General features: G+C 39.3%; 1 protein-coding gene across 1 annotated transcript in view; it reads right to left on the bottom strand.

Moving 5' to 3' along the window:
* The window catches only part of LOC122413026 (irregular chiasm C-roughest protein-like), a 100419-nt gene that overhangs the window by 21825 nt on the left and 54630 nt on the right, over window positions 1-23964 (bottom strand). Inside the window, exons 2-3 of the mRNA XM_043423093.1 lie at window positions 17423-17766; window positions 6587-6819 (exon numbers count right to left, since the gene is read on the bottom strand). Of these exons, the coding sequence (XP_043279028.1) occupies window positions 6587-6819; window positions 17423-17766 (577 nt within the window). The remainder of the gene's footprint in view (window positions 1-6586; window positions 6820-17422; window positions 17767-23964) is intronic.

The raw sequence follows: 23964 nt of genomic DNA on the forward strand, positions 1-23964 counted from the left end.
TGGGAAAACTGTCAAAAGAAGTCTTGGAGTTGACTCGTGTATTTAGAAAGTCAGTGAGCTTGGAAAGCGTGGAAAGCCCTCGAATTATCTTCCAGCACCGAGTTACAGCGACTCAGGTAGGTGGCAGTCTAAGCGTCGATCTTACCGAATAGAACGCATTATCGTGTGCGTCAATAGCCTGCAAAGCTACGTCGTCCTTTAATCTCCTTGGGCAAATTTCGAGTGGTCTGAGTGCGTTTGAACGCTTAACCGAAGCAACGCTCACTGACATTTGAATCGAGACGGCATTTGATGAAGAATCGATGAGTTGAAAAGTTTTATGTTAATTATAAATAATAAGTTCAAAAAGGAATTTATCGAATGGGTTTTATCAGCTCTGTCGGTGCAATTCAAATGCTTATTTTCGGGGTGTTGGTGATGGAATGCGTTTTGTTTAAAGATCGAAGGAATAAAGGAGGAGAAGGAGAATAAGAAGAAGAGACAGGAAATCTTCGAAATCAATTTCGTCGACTGCAGAGGGGGAGGGAGCCTTCTTGAACGAACTTCTCTCAAGGCTGGTAATTGCAAAGGTCTTTGGTGGTAAAGGAGGATTATATAACCGTGTTATTTGCATTCCATCGTGGGTGAATGAGAAAAACTATCAGGCCAGTTGGTCCCGGAGGAATGGTTGGCCGGAAGGGAGTTCTTCGAGAGGCTGGCGCATAGGGCAATCATCGGAAGAATCTCAACCGACAAGGCAAACGATTCCCCTCACTCACTTATGAATAGATTCAACTTTCTCACCCGAACAGAGAGCGAGAGAGAGAGAGAGAGAGAGAGAAGAAGGTTTGCTCCGCGGTTATGAGGGAATGATAAAAAGAAGGAGGCAAAGAAACTTTGAAAACGAATGTTTGTACAAACAACGGCGCTGCAACGGCCTTCGGATCCCTCACTATATAGATGTATAAGTATACGTCTATAACGTGGTGAGAAGGATTGAGGTTAAAAAACGAAAAGGTAAAATATAGTGATATGAGGAGGATGCGAGTCTAAGGACGCGTGCAACGTGGAGAAACTATTAAAACTCCTTGAGAAGGATGAGCCAAAGCGTCGACTTTAAGGAGGAGTAAGAAGCAAGAGGAAAAGTTGGGGTGACGTGAAGGAAGGAAGGAAGGAAGATGGTGATCTCGTCTGAGGAATAACGTTTATACGGAACATCTACACGTGCGCGTATATTATACAGCTGCATCCCCATACTGATACGTCAAGACATGTTTCTCCTCGGCAATGCAGGTTGGTGTGTCGAGGGCAAAGAAAACTCTGCTAAATTGAGGAGCGTGCACGAGATGAAGAACTCGTATCTTCAACGATCCGTGAAAACCACCCCTCTGTTTATATACCATCAAATTATCCCGCGTGGAAAGTTGACGAATAGGTTGAGACTGGTGCATATCATCGTACACGTAATAGTACCCAATGGTGTCGTTCGACGTTATTCCTACAGTTAGAGAGGAAGAGAGAGAGAGAAAGAAAGCCAGGCACGTACACATTTGAATGAATTATGAATTAAGCGACAGATCAAGGCAGTTAAAACACTTCTGAAAGACAAAATTCAAGTTGTTATTATTGTTTGCAACCATTCATGAATTCGATGAGTTTGTAATTGATTAAGCGACGGTAGGAGATCGTGAGGCAAAACACCCTATTGACGACGCATGGCCGAATTAATAATTTGGAAGGGTTGAAGGCTTTCAGAAGCGTCTCGGTCATTATGCAGCGTGGTTAAACTACAGACTGCGTGCCTTATTATGAGTCAGATTGCTTCGGAGTTTGGCAGTTTGATCGATCGCCATATCCTCTCTTCAATCATACACGCCAACATTATTTGCTCGCCAAAATCATGAGTGGGAACTTCACCATCAATTACTTTCTTCGATTCGAAGATTAGCAGTGAACCCATTCAAGATCCGTTTAAATGTTTAAAGGTACAATGGAAAGTCGACTCCAGACGGATCTATAGACGTTTAGTGAGGGTGTAGCGATGATGCTTGGGTTAAATGGACAAGTATGACGCCTCTGGTGCTTCATTCATTCATGCCAATCGACTGACTTTTACCAACCGGAAAGTTGTAAGGAAGGAGTCAAAAAAAAAGAGAGCAGAAGAAGTAAGAGAAGGTCGCAAGTTGCAGGGTACCCGGGGACTCGGAGAAAAATAGAGAGGCAGGCGTGGGGGCAAATGAGAACGAGAATCTCTCATTGTTGGCTCGTTCTTTTACTGTCGTATCGACCAAAGTGGAAACGAAAAGCTGCTGGGCCCTCCGGCACATGGCATTTGCCTTCTTCTCAAGATTTTTTTCTCCGTACTTTTCTTCTTTTCCCCTTCCGCATTTCATTGCTGGGATACGCTAACACAACCTTTCTGCAAGCTCAATACGCTTCCACCGGCAAAAGAACTCATTCAACGTACTTTATGGGCTCGCAACGGTATCTTTCGCACTTATGGACTTTGACTAAGAGAGCAGCAAAGCTTTGTCGATTCCCGAAGAGTTTTCCATTGTCTACGGTTCATGTAAAAAGGAGAACATCTCGATACGTTGCGCGATCGTTGCTTAGAGAGAAACAGAGCGCGGGCTGGGTGAAGAGGAAGGAAGAGGCGGCTGTAAACGATCGTTCAAAATCGTCAGATGTATTCGATATCTGAGAACATCAAAGGCGAGACTACGAAGAAATAAGATGAGTCACGAGGGATGACATGAGGATGAAATGAAGGAAAAAAACGATAAAAAGTAAGAGGTTTCACCGTGATATGATAAGAAATGCTTCAATACTGTGTACTTCAATACTGCAAGAATATCTGATGAAAGAAGAATAAAGAGTAAACCGATCGATCCGATGCCTCAAGAACAATGATGTTCTCCGGCTCTTCAATTTGTTCTCGAACGCAAATAATACTCGACGTTGTACTGCGAGAAAAAAAGTGAATCAATCGATTCAGTTTCTGGAGAATAATGACATTGTGTATCCACTTTCTCGGCGAACGTAACAGACACAAATAATTCTCAATGTCGAACACTCGATGCTTTTTCTTATTCTACACTTCCGTCACTCGAAGTCGGTAGACGGTAAAGGAGACTTTGGTGGCTTTAGAGATGTTCCAATTAATCGAGCTATATTTTGCCTCGGTTTGCTCAACTTGATAAGAACTAACGATCGTTTTACCTCAATTCGAACTGCTCGGAATGCTGGTGAAGTAGGAAAAAATGGGTTCTTACGAAAAATATGTGTTTCTAACAAAGAAGAATGATTGTTTTTGGTAATTGCTGGGCACCGGGAAATGCTCGCACCAAGTGAGCAATCTTGAAAACACATTCTTCCTGTCAAAATATGTTCACATATGTTTTCTTTCACATATATATATATATTCTTAGACTCGACAGGATGGAGGGTTAAATTTGGGCGTGTTTGAGACAAGCTCTCCATTATGATGAACGCAAGCGCATTTCTAGACGGGATTGACGTTCGATGATTGACGACTTTCGATTCCCCAAGTATATGGGAAGTAAAGTGAGGGCCCTGGAAAACAAACACGGAAGAATGAAAGCAGCGAAGTCTGGATGCCGGGAGATTAGTGAGTCGATGGATCATGATATATAAAAGAGGAAGAAAAAAGTTGCTGCGACGTTGCCGCCTGCTGGTTTATAGGCATTGGCTCATCTACTCGAAACGCACATGCGTGTAACACAAATATTTCTAATGCGAACAGTCATTAACAAGCCCTGCAAATATGAGCGAAAGTCCTCGTTCGTCGCTTCGGAGTTATTGGAAATAGTTCAAAGACGAATACAATTGGTCGTTGAACAATTTTCGCAGAGTAGGCACGCGGCATAGATCGATTGGATTCATTTTCGGCCTTTAATCTCTATGAAAATCATTCTCATTTCGCCTCCAATGACTAACGTATAAAAATAACGTTATCAAAATAATATCAATAACAACTTTCAATCGTTGAAGAAATTTCGAGTTGCTGTGTTCTACGTGGGGAGATTTAGGTTAAATCAAAAGTAAATATCGTCAGGAAAGCACGAGATTAATTCCTTATTTCAATCTCAAACCGAGGATAGAGAGAGATTTTTTATTTTCATGAACGACGTTTGGCGTTTGGCGTTGGCAGGAATGCGAGGGAGCATTTTCGTAGTATTGTGTCCTCTCTCGTTTTCTCTTGCTCGCCGATAGGGGGGAAACACTTGGATAGTATAGCGGCGAAGGTGGTGAACGTCCATCCGGTGAATCCCACGTAAGTACGTACATTGCACTATATAGAGGATGAGTGTAGTCGTATATCGAATGCCGACGAATAAAATGGCTCAAGTAACATCCCCTTATGTGGCAGGACCATTTGTTTGCCAGTCAGTTCTTATACCGCGTTTAAAGATGAGGGAGAATCCTGGCAGGATCAAGACTGCCACACATTATATGTACATATATATTTTTATAAGTCCATAAAAATATACACACGTACAAGCGTATATACTAACACAAAATCGTAAGCACTACTGTTTACTCCCGTGTACGCTCGTTTCCTCAGATACTCTCGCATTCTTTTGCCCCTAAGCAGCTTTTCGCACTTATGTCTCTTTCATCCGCAACGTTTTACAACGGATTCGCGACTTTGTGTATGTGATTTTAGGTGGCAGCCTGTCCCAAGCTACAATGAAGCTTATGAATAAAGGTAAGAGAAAGAGAAAAAGAGAAACATTGACGGGGGACTGGAAGCGAAGGGTGGTCAAAGTTGGTGCTCCCTTATTTTTTCCTTTATTTTCCAGCTCGAGGCAACGACGACGAGGTAATTTCTGGAGACGAGCTTTTCGCCCCCTTTCGTTTCATGCGAAATGAACGTCACGCGCTTTTCGTGTTACCGTGATATCTCGGAAAATATAAAAAAATGGCTGACCGCTTCGACTAATTGGCTTAGAATACGCCGCGCACAAGCGATTTTTCGTCGGATTGTACGAGCTTTGCCACCGACATATTGCACATCACGTTCTCACTATTCTTATTTGCATTTTTCGTAATTGGTCCTCGAAACGTGCGGAGTTTCACAGAAGCCACGGACTTATGGATCAATGCCAAAGGGGGCAGACGAAAAAAATAACAACGACGACTAAAACAATATCGCAGAATAATCTCGCATACGCAAAAGACACTATTCAATTTGGAACCTGAAAAATAAACGAATAAAAACAGGAACTAATCTGCTCGCAACGCATGCAATTGCTCTTCCGTTTGCATAATAATTTTACTTCTCTCGAAATATCACGACCGAACGAGAACGAAAGAAGGATGCAACGAAGCGTGAATGAAAACGAATCGAGAGTGGAGAAACGTGATTTATTTTTCGTCGATATCGAGAAAGAGGATTTACATAATCACTTGTATGGAAATATAACGACTACGAAACACGATTGGGACAAAGCACAGGCCACTAAAATAATATATAAAAGAACGATCAAGAAAGAAATAAATGGAGAAACGTATTAAAAGCAAAGAGAAATATCGAATAAACGAAATGAAAAATAATTTCAAGTGCAAACACTACGAATTTGAGCCCGCGGATTTGTCTCGGGGAGTGGGAATATCAGCCACCGCTTAATTAAAATCGCAACTTAGCATTCAACTTGGTTTCCACTGTGTTGCTTTCCTATTCGAAGCTTCGAGTTAATCTGAAAATAAAGTTTTATCCCAGGTGTGAATTCAATTACGTACGACGAACGTTTTGGAACTTGTTCCTAAGCTTAACGAAGACATTACCATCGTGGTAGGTCGTGAAAAAAACCAAGCATAAGAAGAGAAAGAAAAACGTATAACGAATAAATGCAAATGGTAAGAAACATCGCGAGAATTTCTAAATTACTGCTCTAATTGCGTTGAAGAAAACAGTTGAAGAGGAGAACTGCGAAGAGAGATGCTCGCAGCTGCTCGGCTGCTCGGCGAAAATTGTGCTGGTTGGGAAAACCAGGGTCTTAGCGACACAGAGATTTAAATGGCGCGGAGTAGTGTAGACGCGGAGACAAGTTCAAAGCAAGTGGCGAGGAGGCTCGTGAGAGAAAGAATACGAGACGAAAAAGAGTGAGGTTTGTAAAACATGAGCTTGGTCACTCTCTTTCTCCTTCTCGTTTTCTCTCTTTCCTTTTTAGTTGGTGATGCTGAGAGATGCGTTTAAGAAACAAATAAACGAAAAAGAGTCAAAGAAGAAGCATAGAAAGCAAGATGAAAAAGGAACCAACATGAGTATTCCATTTTTCTGTGTCAGGTGTACGCGAAAAAGAACTTTCTTCTCGAATATCTTTTCCGAAATCTCACTGATCATTATTACTTCTCCCTTTGTACTAAAACTTCTTTGGGTTCCGCGTGTGGTACACGAAATCATCACCACAGATGCAAACAAAAAAAAAAAATTTAGTGCATCCAGGTGTAACACTTTTGAATTTGTTACTTCCAGAGTTATGGACAATTTTATCATGTTTATTTTTCAGTGGGAAAATAACAGTCTGCGGAAATTCTGCATTGAGACATTTAACTGAATTGACACGAATGAAATTGAACTCACATCAGCAGGCGGTTTTCCACCGACGCTTATGCACTCTATCACGAGCTCTCGATCTTCGGTCGTCACGAGGAAATCACCCTGAAGTATTTTTGGTTTCTGAGGTGGTACGAGAACACTCAATTTGGCGAATCTCGATCTAAGCCCCGGCTGCCCATCGTTCGTTGGTGAAGCCTGGCACTGATATTTCCCATCGTCCTCAAGTTCCACTGGATAAATATGGAGAGAGAAATCACCTGTAACGAAAATAGTTGAAATTTTCATGAGTTTTGTTATCAGTATAGTGTACAATTTTTTATTTATTTATATTGATTAATGAATCTTTTTTTTATTTATATACTAGGATGTATCTCGCGGTTTTCTGGCTGTGCTACAGCGCTCTTTTCATTGCAACAGCGTCTTGAGGCCAATCTATTATTTTGGAGCAGTTCAATAAGAATAAACACGAGTACAGGGGGACGGCTCTATGCACGGAGAGACTTTTATACGAATATTTCCGATGAATTTGCTAGAAAAATTTGCCATGTTTTGTGGCAGTGCTGTTCTATATCGCCATTCTATTACATTTCACCAAAGTGCATAGTAATTTTGACGCTGAAAGTAGTTCTCTCAAATTTGACTATGTACGACAGGCAAAATTTAGGTCTGCGAGATTCTTACATCGAACGATGTATCGATATCCGAATGTCACTCGTGTCTTTGGCGAAATGTTAAAAATTGGTGAATTGGACTGGACAAATTGCTTGAAATTTTACTACGTGCCGCTGGTGGTTAATTTTCATGTTTACATTCGCAACGCCTCGTATAATTGGGTGGGCGCATGAATTTTGCTATGTTATTGAGCAAAATTCAGTGCGGTAAAAGGGAAAATACGAAACTATGCAATTTTTCGTATAGCACAGAGAAACGACTGCTATGTTATCTCCTAAATTTTCATCAAATCATTTCATTATTTACTATGTTTTTTCATGAAAATTTGCTCGGTGTTCATTTTTGATATAGTACAGCGCGTTATTTACTATGAACTGTGGTAATGCTTCCCCAAACTTTTGCATTATTTGACACACTCTGTAACCATTATTATTATAATATCGATGTGGTCCGACGTTACTATAAAAACATAGTTATTTTTGTTATAAAAGTCTCTCCGTGTAGTTTTCGATGTCTACCGGAGTAAAAAAATAGACTTTGGCTCCCCCCTGGCTTTACTCTTTGGTTCCTACGTGGCTACTGTATGACAAGTCTTTGGGTCCGCGGTGTGGCTGATACTCGGCTACGGTTTGGCAAAAGTCTGGCTCCTAGTGCCGCCCAGCGAACGATCCCATCAAGCAAACTACTCCAGTTGTTGCTCATCTTTAGTGAAGTAATTGTTGAATTCCTCAATCAAAGCAACTCCTCTTTCAGCTACATCGTTCGTGACTATCAATGTAGTGAAAAATTACAAACATTCTTTGTACGTGTAATTATTGCACCATGCTGAAACGTCATCTTCCAAAATATAGAATCATATAGAATCAAATTTTTTGAAGAGCTTTAACGAAGTAGTTCGCAAATATCGGCAGAGATACCCCAACTCTGACCCAAACGGGATCAGCGACTTTCCGGCGAGCCCCAAGGGCCCGATTTTTGGCCATACTCAGCCCATGGTAAGCCATATCCTGGAGTGCCTAGCCACACATTTGCCGCGACGTGCCAGGCCTTTTTTTTACTTGGGTGAGCATTTCTCTGCGGTTTTCGACGTCTAGGCCGACAGCTTCATAGTTTTCGATGTTTAGGTTGAAGTTGTGGTCGAGAGATCAACCCTTCAACGACTTCGATGTTCACACGGATGCTGTCATTGGTTTGTTATTGGTGTCCCGTAATATTTCTGTGGCCTCGAAATCTTTCGTGTATTGAAGACCATGAAGCCGTTGATCTGGATATCGACAACTATAATGAAATACACCCAGACATCAAAAACTATTGAGTCGTTGACCTGGGACATCGAAAACTATGGACCCATTGACCTAGATAATGAAAACTATGAAGAAATATACCTAGACGTCGAAAACCATGGAGAAATATACCTAGACTTTGAAAACTTTGAAACCATCGACCCAGACATCGAAAGCTGGGGAGCCGTTGACCAAGATATTAAAAACAATGCAGCTGTTGACCCAGATAGCGAAGACTATGGGAAGACATAACTAGGCATCGAAAGCTTTGGAGCCGTTGACCTATAGACATCGAAAACCGTAGAGAAATATGCCTATACATCGAAAACCATGGAGCTGTTGACCTAGACACTGAAAACTTATGGTGACATATACTTGGACATTTGAAACTATGGAGCTCTCGATCTACAGAATGAAAACTATGGAACCGTCGATCTAGACAAAAAATTTATGGAAACAATGTTCCGGACATCGAAAACGACGAAGTCGTTGATCTCGACAACGAAACCCTTGCAGTTGTCGACGCGGAGATAAAAAATCATGACAAAGTTCACCTGGATTTCGACACTTAAGGACCGTCGCCGTTATCACTGAAATTTGAAAAAATCAAGCCGAACCACGAAATTTCGGACCCTGCGATTTCGTCTTGCAGTTTATGTATAATTCTTCTCATGCTCTACACTAACGATTCACAATTCAATTCCTTGTAAAATTTGTGTATCTTCAGAATTACCCTACGATAAATCTATTATCTTTCAAAATTGATATAAAAATCAATTCGCATTTCAATTGAATGCGAATAGAATCAGAAGCACGATATTCCATTGAATACCGAGATGTATTTAAAATGAAGTTCAAGCGTATCTTATGGAAAAATTATTTTCCGCAGCTTTGTACAATAAAAATTTTTAAACAGAAAGCTTAAGACAGTATTAAAATTCTGGCGGAATATGCGAATGATTCACCTATTTATGCAACTGTCAAACTGACAACCGGATTACGAATTTGAGATCTCCAAGCAACCAATCACAGCAAGAATAAAGAGACAACAATAGATTCGATATTTCGATATATTCGATACATTTGATCTTGTAAACTTTTTATTACAGGAGCCGTAACGTATAAACAAATGCAAAAACTTCAAAGACGTTTTTTGATTTATTATGAAACTAAATATATTTGTACATTTAATATCCTGATTTTTCAAAATACGTATATACCTTGTACAATACAGTAAAAAGACTTTTTGGCATGGTTAGCGTCGCGCTTTGAGAGTGCTTTCCGGAGATGTGAAAGGGTTGGTTCAGGTAAATTCCCACCGTTCTTTATGAGCAACGATAACTAATTCCTCCTCTTGTCCTTTGTGCAAGGTAAAATTATATTTTATAAAATATGAAGGGCAAAAAGTGAGTGAATGGAAGGGCATGCAGCGAACAAGGCTAATGACCTTCCACTGCTTAAATAACGATTCGCGCTTGAGGAAGTAATTAACTGGAGATAATATAAACTTTTCTCAAATATTTCACCTTTTTAATACGTCAATTTGTTTTACCCTTGTACGAAAATATTTCAATAACTAGCGGAGAGCGCGAATCATCGTGTTCTACGGCTTAATTGTTGTCCCCTGATGTGCTAGCGCGAAAACGAGACACTGTGAAAAGCCTTTTTTTTTTTTTTTTTTTTTTTAATAATCGTTCCAAACTTAGCGAGCCTTCATGGGCGGCCTCATTTTTTCAGCAGCGTTCTCGACGTCGAGAATCCTTAAACTTCAGAGAATTGTGGGCTCTCGAGTTACTCCGACAATGGCGCACGGGCTCGCGAAAGCGTAAAAAAAAAGGAGAAAAAAAAAACATGGTGCGAGGCTGGCGAACAGAATATGAAAAAGAAAGAGGAAATTTAGAAAAAAAAAAACAGAACAAAATTGAAATGAATGAGGCTACGTAGTCGTGTTGAGAAAAAGGGAGCGAAAGGTGAGCATCGCTGCACTCACTAGCCGGTTTAAGAGACTGCAGGTCTTCTGTACCCTTGGGGAACGATGTCTATCTGCGATCAAGTGACCCATGGTAGATACGGTGAGCAAACCACATAGCCCGAAGCCTCCTCTTTTGGCGCCTGTCTACATAGACGACGATATTTGCAACGTGAAAAGACTTACTCCGTCTCGTTGCCTTTCCAATGTAGTACATGTCTGTACTCCAGACTCGTATGCGTCTCCGTATATTTGCGTGAAACGAAAGAAGGGTCACACCTCACTCCAGACATTGCAATATTGACCTCAACCTTCTGTGTTACACGTGAACGGATGGTCGGTTTTTGACCCGCGTATCAAGCAATTCAAATCGTTCACTGCACAACTTCAAACTGAAGGTCTGTTCATTTTCTCAAATATTACCATGTCTCGAGTTCTTTCATACGTTGGTCTTTGTTTTCGAATGTTACTATTTATTTTTCAAATATTTCAGAGATGCGCAAGTTGTGTTTGAAACTGAGCGACTTTGCAATATTTCAATTTCTTACTAGCCAACTTTTTTTAAATGCTTCTCTTTTCAACATTCGTTGATTCAAGTCGCGTATATATAATTGAATTACAGCGGTGCAACAAGTAGAAATAACGCAAAGTTTTACGTCGAACACTCCAACCATTTTATGAGCTTTTCAAACAAAATTTATTTCTCGCATGCTTGTTTTTTGTTGATGTTTTTTTTTTTTTTTTTTTTTTTTTTTTCAATTCGTTAAAACACTCAATCATTCGTGTCGGGCAGCAGGAGCCTTGTTATCGAGCTCTTTCGCGGTGGGGTGAACACCCGCGTCTGTCGACAGTAATGTATCGCAGAAAAGGCCCATTGATTTGGTACGCTCTTCAACACCTCTCGTTGTTGGCTGCTGCATTGTGTAAAAAACATAAATACTTGATTCTCTGACGAGAAAGTTCGTTGGTCCTTCCAAGTATATACAAAGACTTTCCTCAATCGCGTACGATGAAAAGAAGAATTAAACCATACCGTGCTTCATTGTTTTCCGTTGATTTCATCAAATTTATACCGCTCAGATTCTGTCAATCGTACGTCCTTGTTTCTCTCATCCAGATGACAGTTGTGATTCGTTAATCGAAGCCCCGTTAATAATGCTGCTCCAACCATAGATATATTTTCTCAACAAAAAAAATGCATCGATTGTGCAGCCCTGATTTACACGTTTCCTCCTCCGAGTATTCATTTTCATTTTTGTTCCTCCACACATTTCACTTTCTCGCTGCTGTGTTACGTTTGTAGTCGTTTAGGAGCATTAGAAACTCTGAAAAACTTTTTCCCCTCGAACGAATGCGTGGCTGCGCGTCCGCCCAACTCGGGACATCGCCGGAGGTATCGCTGTCAGAAAATCCGCAATCTAACTTCAGGCAGCAGGGATGGTAAGGGTAACTACCATTAATCATGTATCGTTCAATCTCAAACTCGCTACGAGAGTTTTCTGCCTAAAAGTTTCGGTTTGAAGATCAATCGAATGAATCGTCAGATTGGATTATATAATCGAATCGATTGACTGATCGATTCTAATACGATGAAAGAGAGTCGACGAAGGTCTCATGTGACACGTCCCTGAGGCAAACTTCGGCTGTATAATTCAGTGGAATGTGCGTTGGTGAGCTTAACAATAACATGTATCGCATGAGCCGTCGTGGAAATCGATTCTCATTCGGTTTCCTAAATGACATGGATTAGACGGCCATTAATTGGAACATCGAACAGGTGCAAATGGCCGAGTTTTTTTACTTCTCATATATATATATACGAATCAAACGTTCCCTCTCACTGTGAGCCAATGTATCGCCACGAAAGACCACTATGCCCGCGTATTTATCAGCAGTATATCTGTGTACACGTGTCGATGTTCCCATGAGTAAAGTAAGCGGAATAAATGATCGTTGCATCGTCATGTACATACATGGGGGTTTGGGGACCCGCCAACCCCTGTCTATACCTTATATATATATATATATATATAGATGAGAATGTTACCTAAGCGAACATCAAATTTATAGACTCAATTAATGTGTCGTCCTCAGCACACAGCTGGTTGGCTGCCATAGGAATGTGCCTGAATGCGTTGTATCGGACCGCCATTAGACCTCGAAGCCTCAAAGACTACTTGTCACCGTTCGCACTAGACCCGCATTGCACCGTAATCGAGATTCTAACAATGCGCACCGCGGATCGTTTATTCCCTCCGTCTCTTTTCCTTCCTCATAGAGGAGGCTGTGTGATGATGGAAACTTTTTTTTTTTCCAGTTTTCAATGTCAATGTGCTCAAAATGTTTCAAAACATCGAAAAATCATATCTAGAATAAATGCCTGGATGTGCATGTAGGTGTGTGTGTGTTATGGCATTGCAAAATTCACATGTTTATAACTCGAAAACGATTTGAGATAGAGGGTTACTGTTTTGCACGCAGATGTTAATCTATACAAGTTCTTAATTCTCTAATAATTTTGTCAGAATCAGTGAAAAAAATACGAATCCTACGACGTTTTGAAATTTTCATAAAAAGGGTGTCAACGGTCTCACTTCCGAAAATTTCAAGATTTATTACTAATTTTTTTCTTATAAATAGATTATCATAATAGTTGGTTGGTATTGAATTTGGGAAATATCGGTTGAGCGGTTTAAATTTTATAATTTTGTGAATTTTACGAAAATATGGGTTTTTCAAAAAATCGTATAAGAGCTTTAATTTTTGGAAATTTTGTAAGATATCGTGTATGAGTCTGTACTTCCTCTATACTTTCCAGCAAATTTGTCGGAATTATTTAATTCAAATGTAAATAGGAAAACGATGAAAATTGAAAGTTGCAAACTGTTTTTTCTGATGGCTCGTCGTTCAGTTTTTTTTTTGTATGGATTTAAACAAAGCGATAAATTTATGTTCGTAAAAGAAGATAGAGAAAATACATTATTTCCTTATATACAAAAAAGTGCTGAAAATTAAAATTTTCAAATTGCTTCCTCAAGATGGTCAAGACGCACGGTGCTCAAGATGCTGAAAGCTTCCTCTATGAGGAAGCCAAAATGCAAAATATAGCACCTCATAGAGTAAGCTTTGAGCATCGTGCATCTTGAGCACCGTGCATCTTGACCATCTTGAGGAAGCAATTTGCAAATTTTAATTTTCAGCATTTTTTTGTCTATCATATTTTATATTAATTTAGTCGAGGGCATTCGCGGTAGCGTAGATACTCGCTTTGCGTTAGTGAACATCCTCACTATGACTGAATTGGAAAAAGGATGGAGATGAATTTATGCGTGTCCTAGAAATTGCAATTCTCCATACTCCAGTATTTTTATTGTTATTACAGACACATTCTTGGCCATGTGGACTTGAGAATATTCGAGCATTTGTCTCCTCCGCTTCCATTTTCCTCTTCTCTCATTCCTAGGTACAAGTAATCTCGAAATTGAACTTGAAGAGGCACGACTGGACCTGAGGGTCGGGGAAACACTTGAGCAAAGGGACAAGTAGCCATGTTAATTAACTGAATAGTCTTTAAAAGGGCATGAAGTTTCCAAAATTTATGTAATAATACGGCGATAACGGGAACTATTGCTACAGATATCGTTTGTTTTTTTTGTCAGTATCGATTCTATTTTAAGAATTCGCTATTGGAAGAAACACATAAAACGTGACAAAGCCGACACTTTTTTCAAGGGTTAGAAAAATCAATATATAATAATAGAAAGCGGTGAAAAAGAGGAGCTCGCAAGCTACGTGTGTGATATTTCGCGTGTACACATGCGTCTATACGAGATCACGTGTATTGGGTTTTTCACATTGATTGACTTCCTGCGACGAACGGATATCAGTTGAGAACGTATACGAACATGTATGTACGTCGAGATGAAATGAGAAATGAAGCAGGAAGGAAATAGGGCGAAGATCAAATGAAGAACAACAAAAAGGAGGTAATAAAACTTACAAAAATTGGCTGGTGACGTGGAGGAAATAAGAGGATATAGGAAAAGTGCTAGAACTGGCGAGTAAAAAGACAATGCGAATGGAAGAGAAAGAGAAAACGAGCGAGGAGTTTGAATTATCGATTTGTCGATGTGTGGACGGGTAAACGAGTATTTCTTCTGGTCCCACATTTACGTGATTCAATGATTTTACGCGTTCACTGATTTTTTAATAACAGCGGGGGGGGGGGGGGGAAGGAGGATTAGTAGTGACCGTTGAAAATATAAGATTATTGTGTTCACAAAATAAGAAAATATTAGAACGCTCAAAAGCGTATACGATTGTTTAATGAAACAATTAAAACAAAAATTACTGTTATACATGAATAAGAGCATGGGACAATCGTGAACTACTGATTATAAAAAATTTAATTTTTGTAATAATTACATAAGGTTAACCGGTTGGCTGCCAAGCTTTTTTTCAGTTTTCGTGCCAAAACTGGTACGAGCCGAAATACACGAAAATTTTTTTCTAGGGGTTTTTGTGAAGTGAAAGTTTCAGATTCATCAGTGGCATGTTTTTATGTCGTACTACATAAAAAAAATTGAAGTTTTTTAAGATACTAAATTCTTTTATCTGAAAAATAAGGGTTGAGGGGAAAATTGTTAGATTTTTAGATGGGAACTCTTATTATTCACCCCTTGGCAGTAGCGAGTTTATTTTATTTCGATAAAAGAGTTTGGTGCCCTAAAAAACATACATTTTTTACGTAACATAACATAACAGCTTTCCATTGAAAAATCGAACAATTTCACCCTCAACTCTCGGTTCTAACCACGTTCAAGGGTAGCAAGATAAAAATTAAGTTCAGAAATGGAACGAGCGACTCAAAAAACTGTTGTATACCAATCATCGTCGAAATCGGTTGAAAATTAAAAACGTTATTTTAATATGCACCCATATGATACGGTACCAGAATGAGTGCGACTTTTTTTGTGCATGTATAATACAATTGGAGATTGGGTACGGTTGTGACGATTTTCGTTTGATCGGCCATAGTTCTGTCAATATGCTAGTAAGCTTGATGGAAAGTATTGTTTAATGTAATGTATACATTGGTATACTTACACAAATTACAATTATTTCCCTAAGTAAGTATAATGGTTAGTTCATATGATCGAGTTAGAAAAAAAGAGAAATTGTCACAACGGACCACATCCCACGGACGGTTGTGACAGTATCTGGGGCCGGTAGTGATACGTTAAAAAAATACTCGAATATGGTTAGAAATCACTTTATTTGCAAGTAATATGTTACGTAATACAAGAAAACGTAATGAAACTTTTGTAAAAACCAATTAGAACCTTGCAACAATAGAAATAAAATCTGCGAACATTTCAAACAGAAATTCCTAATTCGGGGCTTGAATTTTTTTTCAGTACGCTCGAAAGCATCGTGGATCCTACTTTTCATCCCATTTTAGCTTTGTTACATGCAAACAATTTACCTCCAAACATATGTTATAAAATCGGCGATCTTGGAGCTAAATTAAAGCCTTACGAAAACGGATCTCTAGAGACGCGCAACTGGGCGCCGAGTATGAGAAAGAAAAAATTTGACGATGCGAGTCAAAATACAGTGTATCTATCCTCGAGATTTATCTATTTCCATTCACTCGTGAAGTTGGAGTGGTTGCCATTTATGGAGCATTGGTCGAATGAAAAAAATGAAACTCCCATAAGATAATGGGATGAATTCGCTTTCAATGATACAATTATGTTTTCCTCTCACTCCCGGAAATGCGTTAATTTGTAATTGTATCAAATGAGGCGCTTCGATTTCACAATATTTTATTATTATATTTTTTTGTAAATGTTTCAAGAAAAACCCATACGCAATCTCAATCAGTATGGGAAAAACATAACACATACTTGGCTTTGTTGAAATATGATTTTATTTTTGTAAAGAAACAAAATGGATAGAAATAATTTCGAATATATAGTTATTATTTAAATGTATATCAACTATTTCGCATAGTTGATACGTTGCGACTTTTTATTACTTGGCGTTCTTGTTGCAATTTTTTATAAGTTTTTTTGGGTTCATCTGAGAGCTAGTTCGTTTATGAATACTTGAATATAAAGACGTTCGAAAAGACGTTAAAATAGGTTGATGTAAATTTCTTCGAATCTCATTGACCGGGTTCGAATGAGCTGGGTACGCTTGACGTGGCCCATTAGTTTTCATGATTTCCTTCACACAGTTTATTTTTCCCTGACAGGGGAGTTTCTCTATAATTTAAAAACAAATGGAAAACGGTGAATTGGCAAAAAGTATGCCGTTGAGGAGCCTCCCATTGAATAGCAAAACGGTGCATGCGAACATTCAATTGAAATTCACACCGCTTATTGACTCATGGTGGATGCACCGTTCGAATTTAAAATCGATCGTGCTACGTCATTATAGAGATATTAAATGTCAAAAAGACACTTTTCAACATGGCAACATGCAGCAGTCGATTGTAAACGACAAGTTGACGAATGAAATATTGCGATAATACGTTAAACTCTTATTGGAAAAGTGGTAAAAAGTGGCACTTACGATATATTATCGGAAGGATAGTATGGAAAAATCAATCATCCAAATATTCATCAACGAAAACAGTGGTCGATCAAGCGTACAAGTATTTGTTGGTTTTTTTTCCAAGCGTTCAATTTCATGCATAGTTTTAGTACTAAACGCATGGCTGTTGATCGAGAAAAATATAAACGAGTTTTCCTGTAAAACAATCGAATTGTATCGAAACTCTTTGAGAATGCATATAACGAGAAGAGATCAATGAAAAGGAATAAAACGAGGCCGGAAAGTTACAAGAAAATAGTAAATTCGAATTGGAGATAGAAGTATCGGGAGAAGCGATGCACGTACCCGATATCTCACCGGCATCAAATCACTTACCTTCTTCGTCGCTTCCTATCATCGCGTAGCGTTCGAATCCAGTGAGGTTCCTCACAGCCCCGAGACCGAAATCGTCCTTGGTCCACTGAATCGGTCCTTTTTGATCGAGAACACGACAGGGGAGCGTGACTCGGCTACCGATAACGGCGGTTTGATCTTGAGGTTGAATGGCGAATCTCTGATATATTATTTGCGTGGTAGACGCGGGTCTGTAGGTCGAAGCCGACGATTGTGACGAATTCGTAAAAGAGCTACCACTGATGACGCTCGCCGTCGTCGCTTTTCCCATTATTGTACAGAGATACAAAAATATCAAGGTTCTTCCGTTCAGCCACCGTCTCGGTCTGGAATCAAAAAGGAGGAAACTCCAATGATAATCTGTGCTTTGGTTGAGAATATAATACCATGATTTTCGTATTTCAGATGAATTACGATTAAATTAGTTCATTTTGGTGGACCTTTATGCACAAATATTGATCGACCAAGGACTCCAACTATTTTACAGTCAATAAAATGGACGTCAAAAATTTTTTTTCCAAATGAGCAATTGCCAGTTTTGTTTCCTACTATATAATGATAAACAAGTTATTTTCTCTTTGACGGGAATGAGGTTGATGCTCTATCAAGTATGAGCAAAAAATTCAGCTTTTATAAAATGTCATATCGTATTATTATGATGCTCCCACTCGGATTGATCGTATAAAGCAATTCGTAGAAGCGAATCAAAGATTAATGAATGAATAAGTGAATATTATTACGGTCGAGATCTACGTAGGGAATTGGGTATCACTGTAGAAGACTTCTCTGTACGTGACACTGTTTGCGTATGAAGTCTTTTATCGGCCCGACGATGATGACTCTCCATTTTATTACGAATTGACCTGTGATGGATGTATATCTATATATACGTATACAAGAGTCCGAGACGAAAGTAGAAAAAAATTTAACGATAAAGTGGTAAAAAGCGTTGGGGAGAAGAAATTCTAATTTTATTCTAGCAATCGTGGCAGAACGTTTCATCGACACGAAGCAAAGAAGTTCTGGTTTTCACAGTGCGGATGTCACGCGGAGGGCGACCCGAGAACTGCGGAAGCAAAAATTCTGAGGGTATAAAAAGTGTGCTGTAATGCGGCGTGTTGCACAGGAAATTTGACACTGAGAATTTATTTGAAATCGATTTTACTTGAGAGGGGAGAGATTTTTTGAAATTCCCCCATATCCACGAATTATTTCCCTATTTTACGATCACAATGTTATTCAATTATTTCTTAACTGTCTCTGAGCCCATATTGAGTTGGGAATAGTTGCTTTGTACGGAATTTATAATGAAAATGCTTATGGTTTCTCTCAAAAATGTTCCGGTGATCGTAGGACCAAGAACTTCGGTATTTTTGGGGCGCGACCGGGTGAGGAAAATAGTGGGTTACTTCGGAGCAAGACATTGTTGGTTAATATTTTAGTTAAAAGACTGCCAGCTGTTCCGAATACGAGCTCAATTGGATAATCGCGTCGCGTGACCCATTCAACATGCCTGACGGGGTAGCGTATACCTATACACGCAATCAGCACGCATCAGCGTTTACAACGCACGATACACGATGCGTGTACGTGTGTGCGCGCGCGCGCGCGCGTGTGTGTATCAAGGAACGCCCACGTTCTTGTACGAATCAACGAGATTAGAGCGTCAGTTTACCAACAACAGCGGTGGTACGTTTTGTCCACACATTTTAGTAAGCTTCAACAAAAACCAAAGAAATACAGCATTGAACACTCCGAGAAATTGCAACGGTCACGAGATCGAATAATGCTGGCGATGACTGTCAATTTGAGGCTTAGGAAAATTGTATGAAATTACAATGTTATCGTCAGTGCGATCTAACGAATGCGAATGCTGGCGCATGAAACAGAGAAGGAACACGTCTCACCGTTTCATTGCTTGCCTCATGAAAGAATTTTGTAAAATACACATTTTTACGGAATGCTGATCGAACGATTTTCCCATTTTTTTCGGAGCACACTCGTCAAATTTTATTATGATTATTATAAATGCGAATGAGCTCTTTATAATCCTTTTTTATTCGTGCTTCAAACAGCCCTGTATTCGAGCGATAGTAACTCTCGACTATTCATCACCTAGGACACATCCGCTCTTCAACAGAGAGAGATTCAATGCCCATCCCGTGCATATAAATATATATAGACGTTCGCATGTACCATTCGTAGATGTGTTTATCCGAATGGTGAATATGCACATGTACATATTATTGGCCTATAGGACCAGAGAAGCATTTCTGATTCGTCACGAATAGCGAAGAGAAGAGCAGCAGAGAGAGAGAGACAGAGAGAGAAGACGATTCGAAAAGAGAGAATAGATTACACACACACACACACACACACACACACACACACACACACACACACACACACACACACACACACACGCGCGCGCGCGCGCGCGCGCGCGCATATATACGAACTTGACGTGCACATATACATAAATATAGACAGAGGAATCGACGAAGGGACTAAACCAATGGACGTTTGTCGAGTTCATGTTACTAGATGAGGTCACTCCCTCTCGTCAAATGCCAGATATCGGATAAAATCGATTGGCTTCGTTTACAGAAAGCATTTTCATGCTGGAGGGCGAAAGAGAAGGGGAAGGAGAGAGGGATACGGAGCAGGAGAAAAAGAGATAAAGACGAATGGAAACGGACGTGGCTGCGAAATTCGAGACCCGTTGATTTTGGACAGGGAAATAGTGGACGCGAGCGACGAGTTCATATAGAAACTCCCAAACGGACGATATCCCTCGGATCTCCAGAACCAGCAACACGACATCATTAACCGTTTTTTACCATACCGAATATTCCTGTGTTCAAGAACGCGGGGAGCTATTAAAATTTATTTCGGGAGGTATTTCAATTTTTTCCAACTCCCGTACAGTTTGTTTTTTTTTTTTTTTTTGTGATATACTGTCATTTGATTTTTTTCAAATCAAACGTCCGAGTCTCCGATTATTATTTGACCTGATTTTTTTTTGCACGCTCCCCATTTTTAGGTACGAAATTTAAATATCGCAGGATGACAGGTCTTTCGATGTTGTGCGACCAATCAACACATCGATGGTAAAAAAAAAAAAATTGAACTCTCGTAACGAGAAATAAATTGTTTTCGGGATCATCAATTTTATAGAAAAATCTTATATCTACGTACTATTTTTCGAATACATTTTTGTCGATGCTCCTACAATATTTCACGAGCTTATCGACCCCATTGCAATTTTCTATACGGATTACGAAAAATAATGTTGTATACCTGCGCACTCATGTGTTTGGATATAAAACGATACACGTATATATGTAAATGTCGAATGATCGCATATCGGTTTTTCGAGATTTTTCCATTTCTGGAAAGGAGATTCTCGACCGTAAAATTAGATTTTCTTTATGGAAAAGCAAACGGACGGGAAGTCGAGAGGGAATAAGGGACGATGGTCTTGCTGACCCATAACCGTTTCCATACCCACTTTTATATATGTAGGCAAGACTGGGTTAAACGGAGTACCGGGGTAATGCAAAAATTGTCGACATTTTTTTTCCTCTTCGTTCCAGCAATTCGGTACATTCCATGAACAAATGAAAGAAAGAAAAAACAATGCTTTCAAAATTTACAAAAAATTAATCATAAAGGGAGAAGTAGAAGAAAAGTTGAAAAAATATGAAAATTGGAAAGAAGGAGAAATTTTGAAAGGATTCTAATTTCTTCAGCGACTACTTTTTGCAAAAAGTAGTCAAGGCATGTTGGAATGAAGTTGTGGTAAAAAAAAAAGAAAAAATTCACCGATTTTCTATTGTGTCGCAAGAATAGACAATTAATTAAGGAATAAATAATAAAAGCGCGAAGAATTCAATTTGAACAATCAATTATTACAAACAAATAATGTCGTTTTAACGAATATTGATGCGATGTTTACACTTAGAAAGCATATTCTTCCGAGTTCTCTTCGACGAATTCGCTCAACAAATTGATTTCAACGCTCCTTTTTTGCTACCAATCATTCCGCGTGTACACATTGCCCGTACAAACGTTCGTAATCGCGACAAAATTGATATCATGCAAAAAGATGTGCGAATGTCCTCAGCCGATTTTTGGTATAGCTTATTTCATGGGTTGCATTGGTGCTTGTGGAAAACAGCTACGCCTGTGAAAATACTTGAGATTCTACGTGGCTTCAATCCTGCTAGCCTACATAGAGACCTTGATTTTCCTTCTACACACTGTTGAAGCTTCAGCACGTCCAGTAGAACCCTCATTCTCGACGAAAATAGCCCTTTTCCAAAGCGTATGATCGCGAGGCACCATTCGCACGAGAGCAAAATGAGCATATCCTGTTGCCTGGGATATTTGACCCGGTCATGTGGCGATCTATGGTTCCGGTCATATTTTTATCCGATCGAAACTATTTTTTATTCTCAAGCAATTCATGACTCGCGCATCCGAGTGTTTGTGGTTTTAGCCCAGAAAGATATTTGTGTGGCGAGCTTGACAGCAGTGAATTGAAATTCCACTATTGGCGGCTGGTGAAAAAAAATCGAGCCTTGATGGCAAAAAAGAAAAAGAAAAAAGGGAGCACAATCTGTATTTCATAATTTGTTGAAATGGAAATGAGTTTTTTTCCACTTCAAATTAATATCAGTATCGTGATCGGGATACGTATTTTTTTGTATTCGTTATTTTGTGAAAACCGCCACTTCGGGGTCGTTTACTGCATGTCAGAGTGGAAAAGGCGATGAAATCATTTTTTGTAATGAATTTACACTTTCGATATTTATTTATTTATTTCAGCCGGAATCCACATTTCACCCACTTTTTTGGCACTGCGATAAAAAATGAAATTTGCCTCAACTAGTCGAATATGATTAAAACTGGGATTACAAAAAGGGCGTGCACATAAGAATAATGGTGAAATGGATATGCCGAGAAAAACCATGGCTACGAAAAAATGTGGCACGATAAAAGGATTCGGAGGATTTACTTTTGGATACTGGACTTTGTACTTTGCGGAAATCCCCCGCCCCGCCCCTCCCCCCCCTCCCCTCATGCCTCTGCTATTTCTTTCTCACTCACTCTGTTTCGAATGTCCCTGTAAGCCTGTGGATCTCGTTGGATCACTGGAGAACACGTAAAATATCGAAAAATTTTAATGGACAGATTCAAAGTCTTGTAACGTTTCTCGCAATCTCGGAAAATGCAGTTCTCATCGAATCATTGTTCGCTTATAAATAAATTGATCTGGAAGAAAATATGAATTTTCTGTTGAATATTTTTTTCGAATAATGGAGTTATCGAAATCCATCTCTTTCTCACCGAATGAAAATTTATGAGTGTGATGATTGAATTAGGACGAAGACCTGGATATCGGAATAGCGCCAAATTTAATTATAAACGTGCAAAGTCCATTTGCCACTCATTTCAGAGTGCCTTGATTAGGTCCCTAACTAAGTTCTGATGAAACCATTAAAAGGAACGCCAATAAAGGATTTCATTTTGTCGTCGAAACCGAAAAATGGAACGCGATATATACATATATGTGAGTAGACTATACAAAAACGCAAAGTTTATTCATGAGCAGAATAAGCCTTGTATGCAGAATAATTCGGAGCGAAAGCGAAAAAAAGAGGGCAAAATCGAGGCACTTTCAATGGGTACAATGGCTTTGGTGCAGAATATCACAAAGCTATTGAGGGGTTCCTATGTAATACGTGCACACACGAGAGTTGACGATTGTATGCAACTCGCGGAATACACAAATAAAAGGGTGCTATTGTACGAGTTTATTTCTCGAATTACCACTAGCAATCTGAGTCCAAAAAACGTAATATCTATAATGGTCGTCTCTGTGCGAAGAGTGGATTTTGATAAATCATCACCGTGTCAGAAACAATTTTGAATAAAACTATGCATCACCAGTTGGGCGAATACTCGAATTTTTTGCTTGCTCAAAAACATGATCACCGTAAAATAAGATAATGCAGAGACACGGAGCGACATTTACATTTTCATGAAAAGCCCTGTGCCCTTAGCGTGATTGAGCAAATGTGTATCGTGCATGTACTTCAATACATAACCGAGAACACCAACGGCCTAGATTGTACGTAAATCGTTCTTCTCTTCAGTCACTATATTGGATTGACGAACAAAAAGGAAAAAGAGATTTAAAAAGGGGGAAAAAACAGAAAGGAGAAATTCCAATTACGGCTCACGGAATGGTGAATAGTTCAGTACTATCAAATGCGTTGGTAATCAATCTGAGAAGGCATCAGGCAACAGCAGAAAGAAAAACCAGAAGCATTTTACAATGGTTGGAGAAGGAACGAAGGGGCGTTTGCGCTTACTGGCGTCCATGTGTATACAAATAAATCTATATTTTTGTAATAATATGTCTGTCAGTAGGCCAATTTGTTTTCTTTTTTTTTTCACGAAAGAAAATTCTTTTTTATTTCTTATCAACCAGATACCAGATCGAATGAGCGATATTT

This window comes from Venturia canescens, chromosome 7, assembly GCF_019457755.1.
Source record: "Venturia canescens isolate UGA chromosome 7, ASM1945775v1, whole genome shotgun sequence".
Lineage (NCBI taxonomy): Eukaryota > Metazoa > Arthropoda > Insecta > Hymenoptera > Ichneumonidae > Venturia > Venturia canescens.